General features: G+C 39.0%; 1 protein-coding gene across 17 annotated transcripts in view; it reads left to right on the top strand.

The window, feature by feature from the left end:
• The window catches only part of ROBO2 (roundabout guidance receptor 2), a 456,391-nt gene that overhangs the window by 404,505 nt on the left and 32,346 nt on the right, over nucleotides 1–19,540 (top strand). For 10 of the 17 annotated variants that reach the window (XM_071755874.1, XM_071755885.1, XM_071755823.1 and 7 more), the window contains 5 exons: nucleotides 2,490–2,532; nucleotides 4,086–4,213; nucleotides 9,403–9,684; nucleotides 10,063–10,188; nucleotides 15,066–15,222. In XM_071755874.1, coding sequence (XP_071611975.1) covers nucleotides 2,490–2,532; nucleotides 4,086–4,213; nucleotides 9,403–9,684; nucleotides 10,063–10,188; nucleotides 15,066–15,222 — 736 coding nt within the window. The remainder of the gene's footprint in view (nucleotides 1–2,489; nucleotides 2,533–4,085; nucleotides 4,214–9,402; nucleotides 9,685–10,062; nucleotides 10,189–15,065; nucleotides 15,223–19,540) is intronic. The other 7 variants (XM_071755794.1, XM_071755832.1, XM_071755838.1 and 4 more) reach the window with 1 other exon arrangement.

Below are 19,540 nucleotides of genomic sequence, written 5' to 3' on the forward strand. Positions count from 1 at the left end.
GTGAAGGTTATAACCACCCATTCACTGGTAGACAGGGTGAAGGGTAAATGAAAGAACTTGTGTTCCATCTCAGTTTCATACACGTCACATAAGCCAAGCACATCTTCCTCAGGAAAAATAATGTCACTGCAAGACAAGTTCTATTTTAATAAACTAAACTGAACCTTGCTTCTAAAAACAGTGTTTTTATTGGGAGGGTATAAGATAAGGAAACAGTTACTACCATCAGGATACACAGAAAAAGAAAAAAAGAGTAAATGGTCTGATAACTGTCTCTTCTCAATAAGCTCATAAGCTTCTTGATATGTCTCTCACAGCATGCCTTGAAGGTTTTTTCCATACCTCACTACATGGAAAATAAAATGTGTCTGGAAAACATTTCTGCAGTCTCCTACTAGGTCCCCATTTTAGCTTTGCTTTATGAAGATACACAATGGATATTATATTAGTATTTTGAAGACCACAAGTATTGAATTTTATTTTATTCCATATGACATGTATAGTTAAATTCTCCGACTAAATGTTGGCACTTTAATACTTTAAAATTATTTGTGGTCGACAATAGTCTAAACAAGACTACTAATCCTAAGAAGTTTTCAGGAAATGTGTTTTACTAGAATTACCTTAAATCTGTAAGCTTTCTTTATAAGGGTTCTTACTGAACATGCCTTTGTTTCTCATTTTCCATATGTCCAGTCCCTTTTACAAATACAGAAAGTTGGAGAAATGGCTCATTTAATTTGAAGTGGATGAAAGGAAACAGCATCTAATGTACTTTTGACCAACATACTTTGAAACACAGCCAGGCAGTACCCACCTCTTTTCATATTTACACATGATACCCACAGCACTTCAGATTACTCACTTCTAAGCAATGAGTGATGCATTCGTTTGACAGCCTGTTAGAAACAATGTGAATTAAAGTAGCATTGGTTCTAAAATTAATTAGCTGCAATGCTTTACCATGTCTTGTTTTTCAAAGCAGACTTCAATACTTCTCGTACTTGCTTTTTGATTTTCTTTTCATTAATTGGTTTGATTACATCCTTTCAAAATTCAGCTATTAACCATTTTGATGTGACATATGACTGTAGTGATTTTCTGATATTGATATTAGTCTGTTCTGCAGTGAAGGGTAATTAATCACCCTACCCAAGCACTCTTCCCGCAGGGCTTCCAGAGGGGCCAGTTTTGTCCCTTTTGCTGAATGTAGACTGTGACATTATCCTAGGAGTTAATAAAGTGACAAGGATTCTGTATAGTATCAGAAATATTTTCCCAGGGGTTTTATGGCATTGCAGTTTTTTTAATGTTCACAGCATTTCTACTGAGTGTAGTAATTTTGTCTGATTATAACGGTATATAATAGAAAGCCTAATCTTGAATTAGTGTAGTTTGGAATAATATCTGGAAAATCTTTCAAATACTCTAGGAGCTATAATTTAAGGATAGGAATCTGTATCTTACCAAGGTAAATAGTATTTCCAAACAAAGACCTATTTTAAGATAAATTGGCCACAGACACTTCCATTCCACTCCAAAATTCAAACCCTCATCTTGTCAGGGACTTGTAAGGATGCAGGTGTCCAGGACATTGATATAGGTTGATCATCTTCCTTATCTATGCCTAAAAAGAAATAATTGCCACTGAGAAGCAGGATAGTCTGTTGGTCTTGGTTCAAACTATTTGCCAGTGCTTGTAAAAGGAGCATCAAATATTATCAATTAGTATCCCTCCAGTAATGTGAGTTTACCTATATTACCCTGCAATGTAATCCTGGTCATAAAATAGATAAGATATAGGCTGGCTTTTGTCAAACAGCCATGAATGGAGCCATAAAAGCAATTGTCTGCCTCTGAATGTATCCTTGGCATACCCTATGACAAGACTGGAAACACTTGTTTTTTCCCACTGATACTGGCATGTATGCATTTTTGTCTGGCTGCTGGTTCTTATAGTGTACTTTTAATGGAAACAGTGCTGCTGTATGTTTTTTTCATCCCTTCAGCTCTAGTAGAGCTGCCACCTCTCTGTATTTGTCCTGGGAAATGGCATATTTGTGTGGTGACATTATATTACTGCATTACGACATGATGTTATTAACTCACTGGTGCAATGTCATTATGTACTGAAGCAGAAGCATGCCAAGAAAACAATTCATCACATGGCACTGTCTTATGATGCAAAGTCATATGAAGGGGCCTGTGGTAAATTCAGGGCATTTCCCCAGGTGGTTGGTTTGCCTTGCAAGCTACAAAGTGATGCTAATCAGTGAGGGGTAGTAAAATCCTAAACAAGCTGTAAACCTGATAGTTTTGATTTTTTTCTCATATTATCTGTACTATGCAATGATGCCAAGAGGCCTCCGATCTCAGAGACTGAGCAGTTTGAATTGTTACTTTTAATTATTCCTAACTGATTTTTCCCCTGTCTTATTTGTGTGTGTGTGTGTATGTTTGTTTGTTTTGTTTTTCCAACCAAAATGCAGTCACTTTCCAAAGAGGGGATGGAGGACTAATGAGCAATGGAAGGTATGTTTCTTTGGATAAAGGTCTTTCCGTCCTGCTTATTTTTAAAATTAGGGATCTGAAAAAGGCTGTAGGTGATACATGTTGGTAATAACTGATCACGTGGAAGACTGAAAATGCTAGGCGGAATTAAGTAGCTTACCACAAGGTTTAATGACTGATCTGTTGAGCACTTCGGAGGAATCAAGCCCAGATGTTTCATATCTCCCAGATGCCCTGGCAGAAATGAGTAGTAAATATCAAAAGGAATGTGTTCATTTGTTACTGAGATGTTTATTGCATTAATTAGACATTAGCAAATGAAGTTGCTGTTGTTTAAGACTCCTTATTGGCTCCCTTTAAATTGCTGTGAGTGAACAATTACACTTAATCGATCACAAAATAAATGATTCATGGAAGATGAATAGGCTGTAGATTGGTAGGACTGGATTCCACAACTTTGGCTACTCAATTGAAATTGATAAAAGCTGATAACGGGCCCATATATCCTCATCTGTTTTCCCTTTGCCAATATGGAGATTGTAATTAGGCCCTGGTAATAACTTCCAATCTCCCATTTAATCAATATTTTAGCAAAAAGAGATTAGGCCTAATGAGAGCTAGTAGATGTGGCAAGAAAGCTGCTGGGTCTTCTTATTGCCGTTTCCATAGAAACTGATGTTTCTCTTAGGGATTGTGCCAGGCAGGGGTCTATAGCATACAATGATCAGAGATGTTGCTCCAACTTCAAGAATGCATTAGTAACCTAGAAAAAGTGCAGAACTAGGGTTGGTTTTCTGTTTTCATTTTGGGCAAGGGGTATCTGCAGGAAATTATTTCTTTTTCCTGTTAAATACAAATGCAAACAATCGACCTGCCTTGCGAAATTTCTGGATGTTTGTCCTGGGGTGAGAGAGACACGGTGCCTTATGGCCTGAGTGTACCTTCTTGCTGTTTAATGCTGCTCTCAAAGCTGGGAATTACAGGGATATAAAAGCCATGCAGTAGTGGCAGATAAAGATAGCTGCAGACTTTCCATTAATCCTACTCAAACCTGTTTGCCTCGAAACCATCCAAGAGTGCTCAAAGAAAGAGTTACTAGCCTGTAGATGACAGGCGTGCATTTGGGATGCAAGAGTAAGAAGAAATAGTAGCCCAAAGTCCTGGAAATGGCTGATACGGAGCAATCAGTTTGAGTGATGGCTCCCTTGAGGTGGTAATTTATCATGCAGCCCTGGTGTAGGTTCCCGTGCTGGTGCTGCCTAACCCCTGTTTCACACAGACAACAGAGTTAATTTGGATTCTGGCAGAATCACGACGGGTGCCTAGTCCCACTTCTACTGACAAAGTTGATTTGTATATATCCTTAATTAACTGCTCAAGGTCTTTAAATCATCAAAGGCTGCAGAATTTTAATTCAAAATAAATTAAAATCTCTTAAACTGTTTGTTACCTTCAGTGTTAGGAGAACAGTGATATGGTCTCTTCAATTGCTAGTTTTCTCACAGATATTTTAATTTTTTTAAATATATATATGTATATCTGTATGTATATCTTTTTCTCTTATTCTGCTTCAGTCGACCAGGTCTGTTGAATGCAAGTGATCCCAGTTATCCTTGGCTTGCAGACTCTTGGCCTGCCACAAGTCTGCCAGTAAACAACAGCACTAGTGGACCCAATGATCTTGCCAATTTTGGTCGTGGAGGTAGGTTTCATTTTAGGAAGTCACTGTATAGTGTACAATAGGCTTCTGTTAGTCAACATCTATGATAAACACTGTGAAATATTTTTATCATTGCAGTTCTTTCTATGTTTGATTTGAGATTTGAATTAATATTGACTTTAAAATGTCCATTTTGCTTTGTCTTCCTGCTTCTTTAAAACGTAGATCAAGTTTGTAATCTACCCCACAGTGACAGAGTCATTTTATCATCTCAAGAGAAATGTGCTTGTTGCTCAAACTCATTCCCTTTTGTATGGACAGGATCAATCTGCTGTGTAGGGCAATGTAGCCAGGGATAGAGGATGTCCATAAGAACAGAGAAAAAATTGACAGAAGAAAGACGTAAGAACGTTTTTGCTATCACCTTACGCATCCCCTTCCTGCTGAGGGACTGCTCTCAGTCTCAACCGTAATCCTGAGGAAGGCCTCAAAGATCTTCAGAAATTTTCCTTCTTGCTGGAGAAAAGAATACATAAAAGAGAACTATTTAGTATTTGGGGGTTTATTTCCATTTTGAATTGAGGTAGGCCCTTTGGGGAGATGAGGTAATGATGTATAATTATGGTGATGAATCTTCAGAGGGGTTATTTTCTTTCAAACACTTTACTCAAAGGAAAATTTCAAGATGCATGACTGGGATTTTTAAAAGTCATCGCAATGTTGACATCTCTCTGTTACTTCTTTGGTTTCTGTGATGTCATAACTGAGCTAGTTCTACATAGTAGTGTTCAGAACAAGACTCCCTAACATAAATGATTATATAATTATTGTTAAGACATGAGTAAACAAAAGTCAAGAAAACTTTATGTATTAAAAATACACTCAAATGCAAAAAAAATCTAAGGCCATCAAACTGATAAATGTGGAAAGAATTAAGTTTTTAAGTGTACCAGGGTCTTCTAATGTGACTTCAAATTACAAAAAAACAATCTCAATTTATTTTCCATGTAAAAATGTTGTAAAGCTCTTGTCTTATGAAAATAGTAAAACTTTTGATAATATTTAGAATTTTGATAATGTTGATAATTTGAATAATTCTTAGAAGTCAACTAAATATCTGCCATCTTCTTTGTTGTGAATGTCTTGAAAATGAAACACTTCAGTAATTTTCTATCTTTCCATAAGCTTATATAATGAAGAAGAATTACCATTTTCTTTTAGCATTTGGTTCTATGCAGCTGAAATTGGAAGCATGTTTTAAAGCTTTGGGCATCAATATGGTTGAGGCATAGGTCCACGTTTGTCCAAGAGATGCATCAGTTGTCTTTGGAATTTCAGCAGCTTAATTCCATCCATGATCTTTACAGTCAAGCTCACACTTGTATTCTGGCTGTTCTGGGACTGCATATCCCTAAGTGCTCCAGCAGTTAAGTTTGGCTGCTTCTGCATTAGAGATGGATCAGAAGTCAGATGTCTTTTAAGATGAATTAACTGTATAGATAGAACTTGGGCCTCTTTTCCTGGTTCAAAGGTCTGCGATAGTACAAAAAGCATGTGAAAATTTTGAAAACAGTAAGGTTGCAATCAATCAATCTGGAAATGCAGAAGCTGAGGCAGGCAGTTCTGACACTGTCTTTAGGAATTATATCCATGTTGTGTCCTAGAGAGGTATTTGAGAGTAAGGCTGTGAGTGGGAAGCACAGGTTAGGTTTGGAAATGGTACTGGGTCTCCAGAGGCAGCAGGAAAGAGCTTCCCTCAGGAAGTGCTTCTCTGCTATTTCATTTTATCTCCAGAGTTACAAAACAAGTTGAATTTTGAGGAGTTTGTGGGAAAGCATCCACTGAGAAATGTGTATTCATCTTTGGCTGGAAATCTACAGCGTGGTTTTTTTTCTATGGCAAGTTGGTGGGAAAATCACACTTGATTTTCACTAGATGACTGTGGCACTTTTGTAAAGTGGCACTTCAACAGTTCTTTGAGTGTTTAACTTATACATCTTGTTGAGGTCAAAATAGTACTCTGTGGTTGTACTGAGAATTCCCAGAATATCTGATGTACCTCAGCTTATTAGTAAGAACGACTGAAAATTCATGACTTGTGGGAAGCTACGTAACTTTACTTTCAAGTGTGTGGAAATGTATAGTTCTACATTTTTAAATTACTGTTGGGAGATAATACTTCTTCAGTTGCCAGAAACATGCTCTGAAATACAGATGTATGCCTTACTGCTGAAGACATGAGCATTTTGCTAGTTCTTTCTTCCTTGAATCTGAAAATCTAGCACAAGCAAATTGAGCTGGACTTACTTCACAATATACATCAAAACCAGAATATACTTGCTAATCCTCAGTCCATTGTATTTTGCTTAAAACAATTGTGAAAAGAAAAAAGAAAAATGCAAGTAAGATAGGACTCTGCTTGTCTCACATCACACAGTGTATGTGCACATAGATGCATTTATGATTGTGTGCTGCCCCTAGAAAGCACTTTGGATATGTGCAGATAGATAAAATTAACATGATTTTGAAATATGACATGCAGTTTACACTAATTGTAGTTTTTTTGCACTTACAATTTAGCTGCAGATACAAGTTAATACGATTAAAGCATTTTTAACTACTTGATTGTACCCATTTCCCTGATGTTCTTGTCTGCAGAAACAGACCATAATGAAAGACCCAAATTTAATCTGTTTCTGCAGTCTCTCTACTGACTACTTGTTATTGCCATATTTATCATTAATACCAAGTTGTTGCTCTGACACTGCAGATGTTATTAGGGTCCATATTAAAGTGTTACTCTTTCACACATGAATGCACTAGAGGATAGTTCTGTGGTGTACATTTTCATCCCAGGGAAAAAAAGTAAAAAATGAAAACAAAAAATAATAACCCAAAAGAACCCCACCAACAAAAAAAAAAAAAAAAAGCCAAACAAAATGAAACACTAGAAAGAGTCCATGGTATCATATTCATTGCTGGAAAAGTCTTGAGACAGTGAGAGACAGTCTAGGTGTGTCACAGTTCAGGCCCAGCTGGTATCAACCATGCCTCTGCTCACTCACCTCCCACCCCCACTGTAGGACAAGGAGGAAAAGTCCACCCAAAGGCTCATGAATCAAGGCAAGGATAGGGTGATTTGCATTCCCCAACAACAGTAACGGGCAAAAACCAGACAGGTTCAACTTGGGAAAGAAAAAAACCCTAATTTAACCTACAAGGAGGAAAAAAAAAATCTCTTAGCACCAGATCTTAATACCTTCCCCCCCATCACCTCTCCCTTCTTATCAGGCCTGAATTGTTTCACTGCTGCTCAGTGGCACAGGGGGATGGGGAGTGACGGTTAAGGGTCAGTTCCCCACACGGAGTTTCTGCTGCTCCTTCCTCCTCAGGGGGAGGACTCCTCACGTTCTTCCCCTGCTCCAATGCGGGGTCCCTCTCCCGGGAGAGTCCTTCAGGAACCCCTGGGACATGAGTCCCTCCCACAGGTGCAGTCCCTCAGGCACAGGCTGCTCCCGCCTGGGCTGCACACAGAGTCACGGCTGCTGCGGGAGCAGTCACCTCCTCTCACACGGGGTCCTCCCTGGCTGCAGATCCACATCTGACCCTATCCATGATCCTGCACAGGCTGCTGCTTCACATCTGCCCACCTGTGACATTTCAGGGCTGCAAATCCACATTTACTCCACTGTGGTTCTTCAAAGACTGCCCCACTGTGCTTCTCCATAGGCTGCAGGGGCACAGCTGCCATCTCACCACAGGCTGGGGGAAAATCTCTGCTTGGGCACCTTTCCTTCTTCTTCACTGACCTTGGTGTCTTTTCTCTGGCATGACTCTCTCACCTTCTACTATCCTCTGCTCTGCAGGTCCTTTCTTATATTTTTGCAGTTTCATTTTCTCTTTCTTGAATATGTTACTCGCAGAGGTGCATCCAGCTTCCCATATCTGCTTGGCTTTGGCCAGAGGCAGGGCTAGAATTGGAAGCAGGGGAGCTTCCAGCAGCTTCTCACAGGAGCCACCCCTGTGGCCTTCCTGCTTCCAAATTGCCACTGCACTAACCCAAGACAAGGTGCAATAATCACCCTTTCTCTTCGGAGCTTAAGGCCTATAAAAATGTCTGTAATACATAGCATGGGATCTGAACATCCTCGCCATAGGAGTGTGCATTATCTCAAGCAGTTTAACAGTTGAAATCCATACTTGTCATCCTGCTACATAAAGCAAAAGACATAGATTATGCAGTTTTCTAACAAGTAAATCCCAGGATGGATTCAACTTTTCAGAGTCTAAAAAGTTGTAAAAATAGTACTATTTGATATGTTGACCTCTGAGAGAGAAGGAGAAGTGTTATCTGCTCATTTGTGGTTCTCTTTGGGACATTGTGCCAGTCATCATTATATTCTTCACACTTCAGTAGTCTCAGCAACTAAATCTAGTATTCCACCAGCAAAGGTAGCTGAAATGTTTAGTAAGAAGAGAAATTGCCAATCTAACTGATTAAAGTTACAAATTGCAGTATGTGATAGGATTAAAAAGATGTAGAAGAGTCAACACATATTTAGTTAAGTATGCTGTACTGTTTTTCAGGTAAATGTGCTGGCATATTTGAACAAGTTGTTCTCCATTATCAACACTGTTTTGCCATTTTAAGAGACTGATCACTTAAACACCTTCAGAATAACAGATTTTGCCAGGTTTTTCTTTCGTTGAAAAGGAGAAATATGCTAGCTAATGTCAGAAAGAAAATTAGATAAGCTGATGCATAAAAACTTCAAGGAAATCAAGGTGAAGCCCTTAAAAAATTACTTTGATAGCTCTAGCAGGACAGTTTTGCTAAATACTTTCTGGGAAATTTTCTTCTATGATTTGTAGATTTACTCTTTTCATCATTTCCCTGAAGCCCAGACAGTTTCATTGGTTCTGACATAATGTGAACAACTGAGAACATTCTTCAGTAGAGAAATATTCCAAACTTCACTTTCACAGTTGAAGGTATGGGGAAAAAAAAGATGGTTTTAGGCACTGAGACGTGAAGGACAAGTGGTGGGCCTGTCACAGATGCTGATAGCTTGGTGATGGTTGTACATCATCTTCCCTTCATTGGCTCATGGACCTGCCTCAGCTGAAATGCAAAAGTGCAAAATGACACATTTATTTTTCATCTTAAACCCTGATACTTTCTGACTTCCTGTGCATCAATGATTTGTTTCATTCCCCTATGTTCATCACAGATGTGCTGCCACCAGTGCCAGGGCAAGGAGATAAAACTGCTACCATGCTTTCTGATGGAGCCATTTACAGCAGCATTGACTTCACCACCAAAACTACTTACAACAGTTCCAGCCAAATAACTCAAGCTACACCATATGCCACCACCCAGATACTGCATTCCAACAGCATCCATGAGTTGGCTGTCGACTTACCTGATCCTCAGTGGAAAAGCTCAATTCAGCAAAAAAATGACCTGATGGGCTTCGGTTACTCTCTCCCAGACCAAGGCAAAGGCAACAATGGTAATTTCATCTCTCATTTTCCAGAGCCTGTGGCTTTGTTCTCTATAATCTATGCATGAATTAGAAAAACCTTTCTGGTATGTGAGCAACTGTTCACATTTACTGTAACTAATGCCTACATACCTTGCATGCAAACTGAACATCACACAATCACACAAACAATATGTTGTTCTGTGCTTTTAATCTTGTTTCTCCTGCACTCATCACTAAGCCATCTGCCTTCCATTAGGCTAGGATAGGTATACATTTTACAAAAAATAACTAAAGCTTCCTGCCCCACTGCATCTGCCTTTGACTTGCTAACTGCATGTGTTGCATGTGCTTGTGCTGTCAACTAATCACACAATGCCACTGTGACCTTTGCCCTTTAACCCTTAGCCTTGCTTTACATCCCTGACTACCGGGTGGCTGAGGGATTGGCTAATAGATTGCCACACAACCAGTCCCAGGATTTCAGCACTACCAGCTCCCACAACAGCTCTGAAAGGAGTGGCAGCCTCTCAGGTTGGTTCCACCACTGTGGGTGGGTGAGGGACGGAGGGTCTGTCGGTCAGCAGCTCACCAGGAAGGTGGAACACCTCCCAGCTGCAGTTTTTGCATAGGTACGGGGGTGCCTTCCCACTGGAACATCAACAAACAGCATTGTGTTGGCCTCTGCTAAAAAAAAAAAGAAGCCTTTTGCAAAACCTCATGGTAGAGAGTTGGAGAATCCTCCCAGCTGGTGCTTGTTGGTGCAATTGCCAACCTTGCTTTGTCATGTCCTTTTCCCAACAGCAAAGCTGTGTTGTAAAACAAATATATTTCCACATCAATCTTCAGTGTGTAGGTTTCCCCACAGTGAACTTCTTGAGAAGATGAATTCTTTTGTTGAGCAAACAGTTTCCCTACTCCCACATGCCATTTCTAAACACTGTTTTTCAGTGAAGTAGCTCAGAAATAGAGGTAGGTCTCTGCAAGTTGACTAGGGTTTCAAAAATTGGGCCAAATCTGCATACAACCAGAATGTAAATTTTATGTGCGTACTGCATGTTATATTGGAAACATGATGCATTTTCACTGGAAGAAAATATTTCAGGTACATGTGGTCTTGGCTTCCTTGTCGCTTATGCTATGTGTAACCATGACATATTTTTTTTCAAGACAAAAACTTAAGTCCCTGTAATTAAAATCAAAGTCTGCTATTTCACTTAGCTGAAGTACGAGGGAGAATTTTCAAATTCATAGCTGTTTGAATTTCCACTATAAGCTGGAGGAATCATAATAGTAACAGATCAACCCCAACTTCTTTCTGTCAGTTTAAATGACAGTTCAAATTGAATGTTGAGATCAGAAGCCTCTAATCATTGGCCTGTAACTCCAGCAGCCAAATGTGTTTGGAGGTCTTGTGTTCGTGTGTGTTCATGGGCAGTATTAGTTGTTTTGAATGGGATACAAAAATAGGCTTATGGCGTTGACAGAGAAGTATCATGGAAGCCAAATTCATACAGTATTTCAAGAAAGGCTCTTGTTTCTTGTATGTGAGATGTATTGGCAAGTATCTTAGGAAGTCAGCTTGCTTTTCTGACTGAAAATGCAGAAATTGATATGCTGAGGTACGTATGTGCCAGTTATTAGAGGGCAGTATCACACTTCAGAGGTGTTGACAGCTACAGCTGCCTGAGAACTTTCTCAAAAAATACAAAGTTCCATTGCAAAATGCCAATTGATCAAAAGCTGAACTTTGAATGGATTTTTCAAGTAAAGCATATTTTGTGTGGTGTTTCTCACTTTGAAAGAAAATCTCTTGACAACACGCAGTAACCAGGTTACCCAGTCTTTCTATGGCCAGGGCATGCCTGTTGTGATCAAAGCAGCTCACACCTGGATGCCCCAATGCTCAGATGAGTGTCAGACTACTGGACTTCACAGTCAGTATTGTGCTCACCATTTCCCACTAATTATGTCTTTAATGCAGGGTAATTATGTCTGTAACACATAAGAAACTCGGGGAAACCTTCAAATAGCCCAATAATGAGAGCATCACTGGAGTCAGAGATCAGCTTTGATTACTTAGTTCCTATCAGGGTGAGCAGGGACTTGTTCTCTCACTTCCTTGGTTGGTACTTTAAGTACTACTGACCATTCTGACTAAGTTTCTATCTCTCTCAAATAAGTATAATGAGAAATCCTATCCCACTGTGGAATGGAAAATAGCTAAAAACTTAACTGCTTTGTGAGGCAGGGAAATGTTGTGGCTGTACTTTGCACAGCTCCAAGCTTATGTCAGTGCTGTGATCATCAGCCTGACTGGCAAATTCTTTTTCCAGGATCTGATTCATCTAGGGATTTAAACAATATAATTGAATTTCAGTGTGAGGAGACACTTAAACATTAAGCATCATTGCCATGAGGAAACAAGGCTTCTGTGCAACAGTTTTCAAGCACAGACCAGGCATTAGGCATTTGTCTGTTCCACTAGTTTGACAGTGGAGTAACTTTGCCCATGGAGGCAGAAATCTGCCCAGCTGTGTTGTGTAGGTTGCTTTTCATACCAGTAATGACCTTGGAGGTCCTTTCTTTTATTTCTTCATCTGAACAGTTCCTCATCTCTCTGTTTTCCTCTTTTTAGTACCTGTTTTCTTTGACCTTTCTCTCCAATATGCCCAAATCCAATTGACTCCATACTACCACCCCACACATCCAACCTCCATTTTAATGTTCTCCTGAGAGTACCAAAATTCTACACAAAATCTCCCTCTCCACCTCAACTAATCTCAATGCTGAAGTTCTCCGTATTTCTCTTCTCTGAGTACTCCTTGTTTAAATTCCCCTGCAACATACACAGAGACACACACACACATTCTTATGCATGTGCTTTCCTTGCAAACCAATCCCTCCTGCCTTAGCTCTTGTTGGTTGCTATTTCTGCTGACTTTTCAAAAATCCCCCATGTCCCACAAATTATAATTAACATACTTCCTTTGAACTGTTCTGTGACCCTATATTTAACTCTGCTTTCTGCTATACCTGTGCTTTGAAAGAGTTCTTTTCTCTCCAGAACTTTCATGTGTTTGTTCTTCCACTGCCAGCATCACAGGGGTGACTTTTCTTTTGATCAAAATATTCTTTCCCTTTTCAAGAATGCTTCCCTTTCTGCACAGCTACAGAAGGAGGGAAGAAAGAGCCTGTCTTGCATCCTAATAAATAGAATATCAGCTCAGTTTGCACGTAGTGAATGACAGGATGCTGGCTGGACTTACCAGAAACATTCCAAGACAAGGAAGAAAGAACTCTGGTTTGGAATTGAGTAGTGGAAAACAAAATCTTGTTTGCAATATGATGCCAGCCAGGCTGATTAGTTGCTGGACTTGTTGCTTGTCTCTAGCTGCCACAACAGAAGGTGAAAAGAGAAGTCTGGCTGCTTCAGAATCACAGAATCACCTTGCTTTTTCACTCTCTTTGTGTTCCTGTTTTGGTGCAGCTGACATTTGGAGATAACAGAAGGCAGCCACTGTCTCTCAGACAGAAAGTCCCATATAAGACACTTGTCTCTTTTGCTGGGATTGCAGCTTCTTCTAAAGGCCTCTATGCATAAAGCTAGAGCCCTGGCAAAGAGTGTGGTGCCTGCCAGTGCACGCCATGCCACTATGCCTTACAAGTAATTTTTTGGATTTTTTTTTATTTATTGCTATTAAAACGTTTTTATATGTTTTGTTGGGGTTTTTTCTTTCCTGATCCTTATAAATCAGCAAGAGACGTAAGTGGGTAAGATGGATTAGACTGTGGATTATGAACAGGCAAGGGATGAATGATTGCTGTATGGGTACTCCACTGAAAAAGCTTGTGATCAACTTGACTCCAGCAAGGCTTTTGATACTGTCTCCCATAACATCCTCATTAGGAAACTCAGAAAGTGTAGGCTAGATCAGTAGATGATGAGGTGGATTGAGAGGTGCTGGGTGGACAGAATTCAGAGGGTGCTGATCAATGGAGCAGGGTCGAGTTTGAGGCCTGTAACCAGCAGTGTCCCCCAGGGTCACTACTTGGTCCGGTCTTGTTCAATGTGTTCATCAGTGACCTGGACGAGAGGACAGAGTGTATCCTCAGCATGTTTGCTGATGATCCAAAACAAGGAGGGGAGGCTGACACTATGGAGGGCTGTGCTGCCATCCAGCACAACCTGAACAGGCTGGAGAGCTGGGTAGAGAAGAACCTAATGAGGTTCAACAAGGGCAAGTGTAGGGTCCTGCACCTGGGGAGGAAGAAACCCAAGCACCAATATAGGTTAGGGATGGACCTGCTGGAAAGCAGTGCTGAGGAGAAGGATCTGGGAGTCCTGCTAAGTAGCAAATTATCCATGAGCCAGCAGGTGCCCTTATTGACAAGAAGGCTAATGGAATCCTGGGTTGCATGAAGAAGAGTGTGGCCAGTAGGTTGAGGGAGGTCATTCTCTCCCTCTACTCTGCCCTGGTGAGGCCACAGCTGGAATACTGCCTTTCAATACTACTGTTCAAGAGAGACAGGGAACTAATAGAAAGAGTCCAGCAGAGGGCCACAAAGATGACTGGGAGATTGGAGCATTTCTCTTGTGAGGAAAAGCTGAGAGAGCTGGGGCTTGTTAGCCTAGAGAAGGGAAGGCTGAGGAGAGACTTTATCAGTGTCTACAAGTATCTAAAGGGTGGGTGCAAGGAAGAAAGAGCCAGACTTGCTCACTGCTTTTCTGCTCTATTAGAGCTGCACATCAAAACCAGAACCTCTTCTTCACAGTGGAACAACATACTTGAATCCTGTGAAACAGGGAATCCTGAAGCATTACAGATTACCTCCTGATGTTTTTAAAAAATGGTACTTAATAAATTCCTATCAACAAAATCCTTTTTGTTTTGACAACTTGCACTCATCATTCTGGGTGAAGGATATTGAGTGTAATGACAAGTTTAACCTTAACCTCTGTTTTTCATAGAAAGAGATTATGGAAAACATAATCACATTGGATAAGCACATTGGATTCTGACATTTAAAATAATTTGCTATGTTCTATCATATTTTTATCTAACAATGAATTCAAGAAGTCATAAAGTAGACATGAATAAATCAATAAATATATATCTGATGCAGCAAAACGTCATTCTCTGGTTGTGCACTACTGTAGTACAAATATATGGAGTTTTTAAAAGAAGTGATTTTCAGCAATTATTCAGAATATTTTTCCATTCCATTCTATTATTATTTATAACCTGGTAACAGCATTAGCACGTTGATGCTGATTCTGATGAGATATATTTATATCTTTTTGGGGGGACATGCCATCTGGAACCAGAATTATTTCAAAGAAATGTAAATAGCTAGTTTCCCCCCCCCCCTTTGTATCTAACTTTTTTTTTTTCTTTTTGTATTTGCAGGTGGAAAAGGAGGGAAAAAGAAGAAAAACAAAAATACTGCCAAGCCCCAGAAAAATAATGGTTCAAACTGGGCCAGTGTTCCCCTCCCACCCCCTCCTGTGCAGCCACTTCCAGGCACAGAGCTGGAACACTATGGAGTAGATCAGCAAGAAGCAGGGTAATTTTTTTCTTTTGAAGAAAAATCTGTGGTTTGCAGAAATTAGGCTTTTTAATTATTGTTATTATTATTATTATTATTATTATTATTATTATTATTATTATTATTATTATTATGCTAAGTGACAATATTATTCTGTTTTGTTTGGTAAAAAAAAATGAGAGCACCTTATCCTATAGGCTTATTCAAGGCTGTGCAGGAGGAATGTTTGAATACCTTTTCTTGATAGTGACTGAAGATGAAAATAAAAGTGACCTTGCTTCATCATCCTGTAGGGCTTCTCTGCTTATTCATGCTGAGAGGTATCTTGTTTCACATGTAGCTTAATTGAATTCTGTTGGGACAGCTTGCAGATGGTGGGACTCAGAGTGAGTAACAGTGACATAATCTGACTCCTTGTATTTTTTCACTGATTTGGTGTTTAAAAATATTAAAGACAACAGAATAAAGAAACCCACGCTGAATTGGATAAATTTTACAAGATCAGCCAGGGATAACAATCTTCTCGTCAGCTTTTGGAAGACATTTCACAGTTGTGGGAGGCAGCTATTTGCAGGCATTTTTCAAAATTATTTAATAAACTCGTGGGTTTCTGGAACTTTACACTTACTTTTTGATATCTTAAACTTGTTTTCAAGGACACAAAATCATGGACAAAAATGCATTAAATGAGAGGAAAGAGTCATTTCCTACACAGAGAACAATCGTGGAAAGTTTTTTATGAAGTGAAATTATATAAAATACAAGGTTATCAAACTCTGGAAGAAAATCAGAGTATATAGAAAAATATTTTACTGTGGTCAGCTCTATTGAAGCTTTTGAGAAACATTCTGTCAGGGACAAATTTCTACCTGTGTAAAACATGGTTTAATTAATATTTTCTAATTATGAAACTTATGTTTTACAGATGATTGTAATAGCCTTACTAAATAAAAATATTTCAGGTGTTATTTATTTTAAGAAAAATTAGAAAATTAGATGAATTAAATATTAATATTTGAGTTTATACCAACTCCTTGAACTCTTAAAATAAGCAATGACTGTGTAAGTTAGTAGAGTTCCTATTATAATGAAGCTCCATTAAGGCTGTATTAGTGGTAGAATTTCAAAGCAATGTAAGGGGAAATGAATAATCCAACTGATCTTTAAATCTTAAGGCAAATATGCACATAAATATTATGTTCTTTATTCTGTTATAAAAAGCTAAAATCAATTTAAGATGGTTTCATCATACAGTATTTGTCTTATCAGTTTATATCTTTAAGGCACCCAGGTGGCCATTTCACTAAAATAATTACATGTAGAAGGCAAACAACTTGCATTTTCTTTCAGAACAATGAAATAGCATAAAAAGTAAATGGAAATACCTTCTAAAGAAATCCCTTGTGACACAGACCTTGACTCCTCAGTTGCATAAAGTATTTGTTATTTAACTGGAAGGAGCGATGTTGGTCACCAAGACAACAGTAGTTATTTAAGGATAAAATAGTCAGCAGCCTTCCAGGTTCCAAACAATTTAGACTTCGTTTTTCCTTTGATTATATTTTGAATTACTTTTTGCTGATTTTGTAACATCACATTAGTAGTGGTGGTAAAGGAACATTCTAATGTGCATTTTGCCAAATAAATAAATAAAAATTAGACTTACGTATCAGTCTTGCATTACAGTAATTTGCCACCAACTTTGCTGCACCCAATGAATCTGCAATGCCTACACTTTGTGAAGATGTATGCAATAGTAATGGCAGTTCTCTATTCAGGAATTGACCTTGTTTCCGTGGTTTTCAGCATGCTAAAATAGAATAAATCATAGGCTGCATTCTTTATGTTGTCTTTAATTTTGACATATTGGGTAAAAAAGCCCAAGCCAAAAACAAACAAAGAAAACCAAGCAAATTTTTAAGACTGTTTTGGTTTTGATTATTTGCTTTGATGGATACTATGTATGACAACTTCAATGTGTTTGAATTTTAGAATGGAGATGTGATTATATTGTGAATTAAAATTGGAAAATTAACTCTAAGTCAGGAAAACTGAAGGCTTTATTAAAGTTCTCACTATGTGATATAAAAGGTGAATGGTTAGAGCAATAAAACAAGGAAGCTGGCATCTAAATGCACTTATTTTTCTGTGCTTTTCTTCCTATAACTTTTGAATTCAAGTGTGTATTTGGGATACATATCCCAGATAAGCTAAGATAAGCAACTTTGACACCTTATTTTGCTTACAAAAAATTAACACCAGTGGCCTATTGGTTTAAAAATCATAAAAGAAAATCCACAATAGAAACAAGTGAAAAAAAAGTCGCCTATTGTAATCATAGGTAAGGGAGAAAAAAAAAACTTTCTTAGTTCTCCCTACTGTCATTCCCAGAAGAACTGAGATTTGCATTCACCTCCATATTTTCATGAACCGCATGGCACATAAGGAAACCTAATCTCCTTCTGTGGTACGGTGACCTGCCTATTGGATAAGGGAAGGGTTGTGGATATTGTCTATCTTGATTTTAGTGAGGTATTTGACACAGTTTCCCACAGCATTCTAGAGAAGTTGGCTGCTGGCTTGGATGGGCATATGCTTTGTTGGGTTAAAAACTGCTTGTATGTCCAGACCTAAAGATCTATGGTCAACAGACTTCAATCCAGTTGATGTCCAGTCATGAGTCGTGTTCCCCAGGGCTCAGTACTGGCACCACTCCTGTATAACATCTTTATCAATGATCTAGATGAGGGGATAGTGTGCACCCTTAGTAAATTTGCAGGTGACACTAAGCTGGGTAGAAGTGTCAATCTCTCTGAGGGTAGATAGTCCCTACATGGGATTCTCGATCAATGGGCCAAAGCCAGTTGCGTGAGTTTCACTATGCCCAAACGTCAGGTCCTGCACTTCAGCCAAAACAACCCCCACCAACGCTACAGGCTTGGGGAGAAGTAGCTTTAAAGGTGCCCAGCAGAGAGGGGCCTTGAAGTGTTGATTGACAACTGGCTGAACATGAGCCAGCAGTGTGCCCAGGTGGCCAAGAGGGCCAATATCTTTCGGGCCTGTATAAGGAACAGTGTGGTCAGCAGGACCAGGGAGATGATCTTACCCCTGTACTCAGCACTGGTGAGGCCTCATCTTGAGTACTGTGTGGAGTTTTGGGTCCCTCACTACAAGAAGGACATTGAGTCACTAGAGTGTGTCCAAAGAAGGGCAACAAAGCTGATGGAGAGTATGGAACCTATGTCTGTCTTACCAGGAGTGGCTGAGTGAGCTGGGATTGTTTAGGCTTGAGAAAATGAGGCTGGGGTAAAAGAGTAGTTTGCCCAGGGCAGTGGTGGAGTCGTCATCCCTGGAGGTATTTAAAAGACATGTAGATGTGGTGCTTAGGGACATGGTTTACTGGTGGACTTAGAAGTGTTTGATTAACGTTTGGCCTTGATTATCTTGAACCTTTCCAACCACGGTAATTCTGTGAAAGGTGAACATATTAATCCATGCAGCTATTTTATATGATATGCTAGCTTTTTGGTTGTCTTAAATTCCTATTTAATCTGTCCTGAAAGTCTGTTTATACTGTTATTTCCTTAGCAAGCTCTTTCATGTGAAACTTTCCCTTTTTTGTGGTTTTCTACAAACTCTATGCTTGTTTCTTTTTGCCTTCCTTAAGTTGAGAGTGTAAAAGTGACAGAGCTATTCCACTGTACATTTCTAGCAATATGAGTTAGGATGATCCCCTCACATTTGGGTGGCAATGTCATGAGTGAATATTGCAAGGAAAGACAAATCAGAGCTAATCATATCTTAATTCTCTCCTAAGAAATCGAATATGTATCATATAACATTTTCTTAAATCTCTGTTACAAAAATGGTAATGGTCATTCACTCAAAAGCTCTTCAATGCCATGTGTTACCATGCAGCATTTATGTGCACATCTGTACATGAACATATCTTTGTGTATCAATATAGGGTTATATTGAGATGTAGTTTTAAAGTGATACTGTCCTTAATTACAAGATAAGTCTTCCATAGACTTTTGGATTGTTAGGCCAGGTTGTTTTAGCTATCCAGAACCTGTATTTTTTAATACAGACTACAGACTTTTAAGTAAAGAAAAAGTACTTTAGTTCATTTTAGAAATCCTTGGCTAAATGTTCTGTAAACAGAATAGTAAATGTTCTGTTGATAATACAGATTTTTAAACTTCTTTGTCTCAATGTTTCCAGCCCTTTTATAATCCCAGCTTCACACTTGAGAAAATTGGCAGTCATTTTTTCTCTGGGAAACTGGTAATTCCTTCCTTCCAAATCAGAGCCCTAGAGGAGTGGTTTTAAACTG

This window comes from Heliangelus exortis, chromosome 1 (assembly GCF_036169615.1).
Source record: "Heliangelus exortis chromosome 1, bHelExo1.hap1, whole genome shotgun sequence".
Classification (NCBI taxonomy): domain Eukaryota; kingdom Metazoa; phylum Chordata; class Aves; order Apodiformes; family Trochilidae; genus Heliangelus; species Heliangelus exortis.